The sequence below is a fragment of the Gossypium arboreum genome, chromosome 11 (genome assembly GCF_025698485.1).
Source record: "Gossypium arboreum isolate Shixiya-1 chromosome 11, ASM2569848v2, whole genome shotgun sequence".
Taxonomy (NCBI): Eukaryota; Viridiplantae; Streptophyta; class Magnoliopsida; order Malvales; family Malvaceae; genus Gossypium; species Gossypium arboreum.
In genome coordinates, this window is record NC_069080.1 from 69,412,234 (window position 1) to 69,421,229 (window position 8,996).

General features: G+C 36.1%; 1 protein-coding gene across 1 annotated transcript; it reads right to left on the minus strand.

Moving 5' to 3' along the window:
• Positions 1 to 1,636: 1,636 nt before the first annotated feature.
• On the minus strand, positions 1,637 to 8,448 carry LOC108473928 (probable inactive receptor kinase At5g10020). The gene is made up of 3 exons (XM_017775752.2): positions 7,136 to 8,448; positions 4,358 to 6,025; positions 1,637 to 2,449 (listed from the first exon to the last, which is right to left on the minus strand). The coding sequence occupies exons 1-3, from the start codon at positions 8,070 to 8,072 to the stop codon at positions 1,872 to 1,874; spliced, it is 3,183 nt and encodes a 1,060-aa protein (XP_017631241.1). The 5' UTR covers positions 8,073 to 8,448; the 3' UTR covers positions 1,637 to 1,871.
• Positions 8,449 to 8,996: the final 548 nt, after the last annotated feature.

The following is an 8,996-nucleotide window of genomic DNA, read 5'->3' on the forward strand; positions in this document are numbered from 1 at the left end:
CACCAATCCTAATTGCTACAGATTACTCATCCCAAAAACCTCACTTACATCAAATATAAACTCTCCATCAAATTGTCTAACTCAAGAGTGCAAAGCACACAAAGTAAAGTTAATAAAATAAACAACCAAAAGCACTCCACAAAACACACCCATGTGTGCGGTAGAACAACCTATTTATAGGCTTAACATGGAGACTTCCCTTATCAACTTTGTGCAAATAAATTCATCCTTTTAGTTGCACAATAATTCTAGATAAAAACCTTCAATCTTTATCCTAAGATAAAAGCCTTATAAACCAAGTAAAATCAATAGATAAATCACCAAGGACTAAGGCTTAGAAGACAAGGATAAGTCTTAACAGATAAGGCATGTCAATCTCATAGTTTCTTCAATCATCCAAATCCAATTACCATGGTTTGAGATGAAAAATGTTCTAAGATTCAGTTGCTTATGGAGAAAACATCCACGAAGGTCCAAGTAAAAAATACTAACATCCACCTCTATCCAAGCTGTCAAAGTCTTTGTTCAAACAATTGTTTAAACAGGTTGTTTCAGCATCAACACTAAATAGCAAAAAGCTCAAAGCTACCATTCTTTCCTTCACTTCCTTTCCAAATCCAATCAACAATGTTTCGGATGTGATAAAACATGTTTTGAGACTCATTGCTTATGAAGAAAACAATTTTGGAGAACCAAGTCAAAAAGCCCAAATGCAACTCGACTTGAGCTGTCCAAGAGTCTATTGTTCAAAAGTTTGGATGGATAGTTTATTTAAATGAGTTGTTTAAACAAGATGTTTAAACATGAGAGTGAGCATGAGCAGTTTAGCAAGTTGTCTGAGCAAGAGTTGAAACATTAGCAACGAGACAATGAAAGTCCCAACACACATATATATAATTATTAATTAGTCCAAAATCAAAATCAAATTTACTAATTGATTTGATTAAATTGGCTCGATAAATAATTTAAAGGAAAATAGTATATGTTGATAAACTTTGACAGATGAATTTCTTGAGCCTCCTCATCAGCCATACTGAGTCACAAAAGAAGAATGAGGGGCTTCAATCAGGTCGAAGATGGCGGCGGCATATGTTATGCATGTGAAGCAGATGCACAGTTTGAGTTTGCACCATCTTCCCATACATCTTGCTATGTTTACATGGGACAGAGCAGCGAAAAGGAGAATGGGAAATTTATTTTTGTTTTTTTGTTTTTTTTTAATTTCTTTCTTGTTAATATTTGATAAGTTGTTATTAATATAATTATTTATATTCTCGTGTAAGCGTTTGCAAGCTTAAAAGTAAAGGGGGTTGAGAAAATAAATCTTTGGTTCATTGAGAATTTTGTAGGCTGAGGCCATTATTCTGTAACGTGTTATTTACTGATTGAATTGCTTCTTACCATTGTAAGAATTTAGAGTTTGTAAGTTTAAACGAGGGATCCATTATAGGAATTGAGAATTGACGGGATAATGAATAGTTTATGCATGGGTTTAAAAAATTCATTTCCCATTTTATCTCCTATTTACTTTTGTGTTAGAAAAATGCCATTTTTCCTTTCAACTTTTTTTTTTCTTTTCATCCATCCATCCATCCAAGTACATCCTAAGATAATAAAGTACTGATCAAAACAGAACTCAAAAGAAAATTTGCAATGTCTTTGAATTGATGATCAAACTGGAAACACTTTCAAATAATCAATGGCAATGGATTAGTAGTCACTTTACAAGAAAAATTTCCAGAGGAAAAGAAATGTGATAGCCCAAAATCACAAGGCTGAAAACCCCAAAAAAGAAAAAAAAATTAATATGAAAAAAAAAATCAACAAAGAGAATGAGGAAAATGAATATTCCACGATGAATGTACAAAAATTCAAACGGATATAGAACAGAGATCCTCAAATACTTGTCTAATGTTAGGCCTTTCATTTACAGGAAGAATACACTTGAGTGATATGGCTAGCAATTCATCCATCGCTTTCGTGTGTTCTTCCCCACCTGCAATGTCTCTATCAATACAGTCCATTCCCCGCCCTTCTTCATCACACAATTTAACCCAATCTGTCAGATCGACCGCACCTGATTGTCCCGATATTATGTCTCCCGCACTTCTTCTCGTTAACAATTCCATCAGGATCACTCCAAAAGCATACACATCTGCCTTCAGTGATGGGACTGGTTTAGATGCAAGAGCCAGCTCTGGAGAACGATATCCAAGGGCTCCCAGATTCAATATCTGCTCTGCAGTGCCAGTTGGTGTCATCAGCCGGTGAAGGCAATAATCAGTGATGCAAACATGGAAATTGGAGTCAGTAAGGAGTATATTCGTCGGTTTTAGGTTTCCATGTGCCAGGCCTCTATCATGGAGGTATAACAAACATCGAGCAACTTCTATGCCAATTTTCAGTCTTTGGCTAAATGATAACGGGGAGTACCTCCGAGGAGTAGTCTCTGCAGTGCCACAGACATGTATATATTGATCAAATGAAAACATAAAAGCAGAATCTCGATGCATTCATGAACACTTGCAACATAAGTTCATAACCTAAATTGCAAGACAATTGTAATGAAACCCTGCTCATCTTAAGAGTCAAATCAATTTATGGCAACAATGCCCGGTTGTAATATAAGCTCTAGCCATGATAGAAACCTAACACTGTGAGCCACTTGCAAATTTAACACTAACCTTCACTTTTTGCTAGTGACTTGGTAAAAGAAAACCATAAAGCTTCATTCCAATAATGTAAGCCAGTGTGAATAATCAAATAAAATAACAAACATCTTCTCTTTGACTAAGTCACATTTCAAAGAGATGAGACTAGTCTATTGTTTCTATCTTTGTAACAATGTAATTTCATTTGATTATGAAAAATTTTAAGAACCTAAACCTATTGTTATTAAGACCAAACGTTTGAATATTTCTTCCACATTGAGCCTGTTACTCTTGAACTCTGATAGATGTTGCAATTTACCAATTAGGTGACCAAAGAGGAAGACTCCATCATTTACGACAATCAAAGATGAACTCCTGACAGGTCAATGACACTGCAAACATTCTTTTCAACTTCCAGCTCCATCTTTTTGCAAGGCAGAAAAACAGAAGGCATGGTAGTGGGGATGTGAAAAGAGCCAAGTTTAAAAGATGTTAACCTATAGGACTAACATATCAGAGGCATTTGATTTTTCTTCCTCTCAAAATCAGATTTAAAGCATCTATATTTTTCTTCCTCTCAAATTAGTGCAATCATTTCTTGCCTACTGCCATGTTGTTTGACCTCCAAGATTTTGTACAAAAGATTTCCCTGTGCTGATTGATGACAATTTCATCAGGAGAGGATCTAAATAGGTTTTCATTTGAAACAACTATATCTATTCTCCTTGAAGTAGAGGCATTTGATTCTATTCTAAAATCAGTAGCCAACATTGATGCAAAGATATAAGCACAAAACCACAAGAAATCTTACATGTAACAAAATATCACCCAACTCATACTTGGGGCGGTAAAGTCCAGCATCAGTAACTGTGAATACTAGCAACCTAAAATGATTATAGAATGATTAAGATCACCAAGTTTTAGATTTAATTGACCACCTTATATAAGTGACAGAAATTATTGCTACAAGTTAGGTTCATTTGACACTGATCTAACATAATTTGATCTCCATGTAGGAGGTCAAAATCCAGTTGAGCATCAGCGCATCACTTGCCTCTCCCATAGCTAGTTCAAAGAATCACAATAGACCTCAACAGTGACCTCATACATTCATCGATACACACATATTATCCTATTTAACCTCATAATCATTTGATGGCAAACTGCCCTATAGGTAGAGCAAACACATTTCAAGATTATATTTCTAGATCCTGCTACAGATATGAGAAAGCGATAATTACGAGACAACTCCCCAAATCCCCATAACATGCACGCTAATACAGTGTTCATATTGAATAAGGTGAGTAAATTTCCTCCTGTCACAACTGAGTTATGACAGCACTCAGCAAATATTCCAATAACATAAAGCTAGAAATATTTCAAAAAGAAGAAAAAAACACTCATCACAAATGTGCTGGCTAAAGTAATTTTAATATGCAATATCTTGACTTCAGTGTCACCATAACTTGCAGCAGCTAAAGAAAAACAAAGGACTAACAGCACGCCTATAAATATTAACATGCACAAACAATGACCAAATCTAGCACAAAAGGGAGAAAAAGAGATGACAAAGAAGACCACAAACATCATAATCCATTTCATAAGATAACTTCGAAACTAAAAAGGAAATAAATAGCCAACAGGCACTAGGACTTAGTTAAACAATCACAAACATTAAAAGGAAAAGAAAAATTAAAAGCTCTTACCATAGAGATGCCAAGCCAAGCTATCACAGTCAATATAATCTGCTAGGAGAAGCCTCTCTTGTTCCCTTGGCCCCCAATAGTATGCTCGGACAGGAACAAAGTTAGGATGCCTTACAGATCCTATCCTTTTTACTTCCTTAGCAAATTCTTTCTTATTTTTAACCAATCCTACACGCAACCACTTCACAGTCAACATATGTCCATTACGCAGAGTAGCTTTATATAGAGTTCCATGGCTGCCTCTGCCAAGAACTTCTGCTGGAGCTCGAGATAACTCCTCAATAGTGAATTTTAAAGAAGTATCCAGAAAGAACAATTCTCCAACCAAACGATCTGGTGAGTACACATCCAATATCGCAGGCTGTTCACATGATTCTATAAAATGTGGCGATGATGGTAATGGAGAGCCTGGGGAGGATTTCCTCCCAGATGTTGTTGGCTCATTATCTACAAGATTAGTATTCACATATGCTGAAGAGGTTGTGGCTCTCTCAGGTGCATCATGCTCAACAATTTCAGCAACAAATTCTTGCTGTCCAGACAATGACCTAGATTTTGAAGTAAGCAAGTGATCATTTGAAAAGCTCAACGAAGTTTGTGGTGTTTGAACATTAGAGTGGAACTTGAAAACAGAAGGTCGTGAAAACCCGCCCAACTTAGCATCACCTACAGTAGTCGTTTCACTAAATCCACTTCTTCCACGAAATTCTTTAACTTGCGCTCGGTGATAAGCCAATAATACAAAAACAATCATTACAGCAGCTACAACTGAGGCAACAATAATTGATACTCTAACATTGCTCTTTGAGTTATGATGTCCTGCATGATCAGGGGGCTGAACTTGAGCAGAGTTTGCTGACGGCATGCCATGAGGGAAAATTAGCAACCTGTTTCCTGGAGAAAATGAAGATCGAGGGAAGCCTCTCAAATTTTCAGGAATAGGACCTGAAAGATCATTATAAGACACATTAAATCCATTAAGATCGGTCGAAAGCCTGTCAGGGATTTTTCCTTTAAAGTTGTTTCCAGATAAATCAAGGTCTTCCAGATTACTAAGTTTGCTTAATTCACTAGGCAACTGGCCTGATAAGTCATTGTCTGCAAGATTCAGCAGTTTGAGGGCAGCTATATTACCAATCTCTGAAGGCAAACCACCAGTCAAAGAATTGTAGGAGAGATCAAGAGACTCCATTTGCAGATAAGATGACATAACAAGTAATTCATTAACACGTGAACCTTGAACAGGAATTGCTCCACTTAAATGATTTCCTGAAAGATTCAGGCTTTTCAATGTTGTAGAAGTGAAGAAACTACCAGGAATAGGCCCAGTGAGTTGATTAAAACTGAGTTCAACTACAGATAATCTTGGAGAGGTAACCAATAGAGGAGGCAATGCACCGGTAAGGGAATTATTCCTAAGATTTAAGGTGTTTAAGTCTTCAAAGTGAGACGAGTTTGACAGGCTTCCTGACAACTTGTTTGAACTCAAGTCGAGAACAACCAAAGAGGCTTCCCAGTTCTCCATAACAGATATGTCACCAGAGATCGTGTTGCCACTTAAATCGACTATTTCACAGCTTCTTAGAGATGAAGGCAAATCACCAGACAACTGATTAGAAGAAAGGTTCAGAACTTTCAAAGTTGTAGAGTTAATTACACGCACTGAACCTGTACAGATTTTGAAAGATATAAAATATCAGATAAATTCGGATTTCAGTACATTCAGATGGGCTCAGGAGAATTTCAGTGAGATGTAAAATATCAAATAACTTCAGATATGCATTCAGCAAATGGGCACAGGAGAATTAGTGCAACATTAATTTACTCAAAGGACAAACACTATAGGGATTCAAGGTTGGCATAGCAAGAATATTTACCATCAATGTAACACTAACACAAAGACTAAACTACTGGTTTCTGCTACAGTTAAATGTTTCATTTATGGCACTCAGTGATTCGCATTTGTCAGATATCCATGTACATAAAATCTTCTGCATTGACTAAATCACTACAACAAAACACAAGAAGATTAGAGCATATCAGAAGGTGAATAATTGATACACTCCTTGAATCCCCTTAAGCAAGCATTGTATTTCATTTGAAGTAGTCTTGAGCATGTTTATGACGCAAGAAGAGTGCATCACACTTTCATCGAAAGGCAAACAGTGCATATAAAGCAACAAACAAACAAAAACACTTTCCTTCGTTTACACTCTAGAGCTTACAGGAACAGCCATGATGCCTTTTTATTTTGAACTTTCGTATTTTAAAGATCCCACAATTGTTTTATTGCAAGATGGAATGTTCAACTTTACATTCAAGTAACCAACATGACTCAAGAATCTTTTTTCCCCCCAAGTTTTTTAAGACCATGAATTACAAAGAGCTTACAATCTGACTAAAGGATCATTATTACACTCAAAACTCAATCCCCAAAACTCATGAAATAAAAGAGAGTAGCACTCCATGAAATCACTTCAAGTTCGTACAATTCTAATAAAACTCAAATATTAGACAAGACAACTAGTAAGTACAATATTTCAAACCAAAAAGGCACAAAAAAGGGACGTGCATGTTTAACTAACATTACTTTCTCTGGACACAAAAAAGACATTGCTTTCATGGAAAATCATACTCCATAAAATTAAATATTAGCATTAATTTGTATCGTCAAATAGCATCTATCAACAATTAGTAGCCCATTGACTACATAGTCAAACTTCATTATAAAAAATAAATAAACAGAAAAAAAGGAAACGTAGACAAAAAAAGCAGTACCAGTAAATCCATTGCGACTGAGATCCAACTCTTCCAGCGGAACAGAGCCCTCTAACAACTCCACTGGCACCGGGCCGAAGAGCTGATTTGTTCCCAACCTCAAAACGCGTAAACCCGGCAAAGACCCGAAACTTGGCAACGACCCAGCAATCAAATTATCACCCAAATCCAAAACTTGCAAATTCTTAAACAACCCAATCGCTTCCTCTTTGAAAAACCCACCATTCAACCGGTTATGACTCAAGTTCACAAAGCGCGCTGTATTGGCCAAACTAGACACATTTTCAACTGCCACAGACAGGCCCCCATAAAACGCGTTATAACTTAAATCAACGTGTTCAACATTCCTTAACTCAGTGAATAACTGGCCTATATCGCCTCGAAGCGCATTGTTGTGTAAATCTAACACTCTTAATTGCTGTAAATTTCGGAACCCAGCCGGTAACCCACCGTCGAACTTGTTACCCGACAAATTCAAGTAATTTAACTCGTAAAGGTCCGTGATCCGGCCAGGGATCGTGCCGATGAACTGATTATTGGACAGATCCAAATGTTGCAGAGAGGTTATCGACCCCAATGCGGGTGCGACCCGACCCGTGAAAGCGTTACCTGACAAGGAGAGGTTTTGGAGGTTCTTGAGGGGAGTGAGAGTGTGGAACTTGAGGTCTCCGACAAGGCCGAGACGATCTAAGTTGAGGGAAACGATAGAATCAGAATTGGGGTCGCGGGTGACGCCGGTCCATGAAGTAGGGTCGGGTCGGGAATCCGGATCCCATACGGAGAGTACCTTATCAAAGGGATCGGTTTTGATGCCTTTTTTGAACTCGAGTAAAGATCGGAGCTCCGACGGGTCGAAGCCAGATGCAGAGGCTACTCCCGAAAACAACAGTAACAAAAGAAGATAAGAAGAGAAAGCGAAAGAAATAGGGAGATTCATTTAATTCATTGATTAGAAAACCCAGCAACTGAAGCTTTTGCGTGACAGACAAAGAGCAAGTTAGGGTTTTCAAAGGAGAGGGGAAAAAACCTCAACGGGATTTGTTTTTTTACTAAATTCAACAATGGGGGGTAGGGGATAGAGTTAGAGAAAGATGGCTGGTGGGAAAATGGTAAGTACAGTCTGTAAAGGCCTTACAACTTACAACCTTAGCTAAGAAAGAGAAAGAGGGAGAGAAATTGTCGATTTTCTTTCCATTTTTATTTTCTTTCGGATTTTGGTTTTGCTTGCAGGAGATATATGATAATATGCTAATAATCTTAGTTGCCCCCGCTATTCTTTAATCTTTTCTTTACTAGCTACTACTAACTGATGTTGCTTTCCCCCAAATCTCGCTCACTTGTTAGAACTTACGTGTTTTTTTGCTAAATTACACTCATGGTACTCAATTATTACTAAATTTATACTTTGATTACTAATTTATGAAAACTTACAATTTAATCATTTAATTAATCGAAATTTATCATTTAACTTATCTCTTTATTAACTTGCTGCTTAATCACTATTCCTCATTATACTACTAATTTTTTACCCATGTGTATTACTTAAAATATATTAAAATATTTTTTAAAAATTTAAACGTTTCACTTAGAATTTTATAAAAGTATTTAACAAAATAAATGTTTCATTAATTAGTTTGAATATATGATATTAAAATGATTTAAAAATTAAATATATTTTTTATGTTCTTATATATAAAAAATTAACATGAAATTGATAAAGAGTTTATAATTTAAATAAACAAATGTGATGTTATCTTTATTTCAATGATTTATAAATTTGATTGATTAATTCAATTTAATTAAAGTAAATATAAAAATTAAAAATAAAGGTATATTAAGTGTGTATTAATTAAATTTTATG

What these genes read in the sequence shown, in the direction of transcription:
- LOC108473928 (XM_017775752.2), bottom strand. Translation starts at nt 8,072, where the DNA reads ATGAATCTCCCTATTTCTTTCGCTTTCTCTTCTTATCTTCTTTTGTTA. An exon ending in CAGTCGCAATGGATTTACTG is followed by an intron (nt 6,026 to 7,135) that starts GTACTGCTTTTT and finishes AAATCTGTACAG; the next exon opens with GTTCAGTGCGTGTAATTAAC. An exon ending in CTTGGCTTGGCATCTCTATG is followed by an intron (nt 2,450 to 4,357) that starts GTAAGAGCTTTT and finishes GTGGCACTGCAG; the next exon opens with AGACTACTCCTCGGAGGTAC.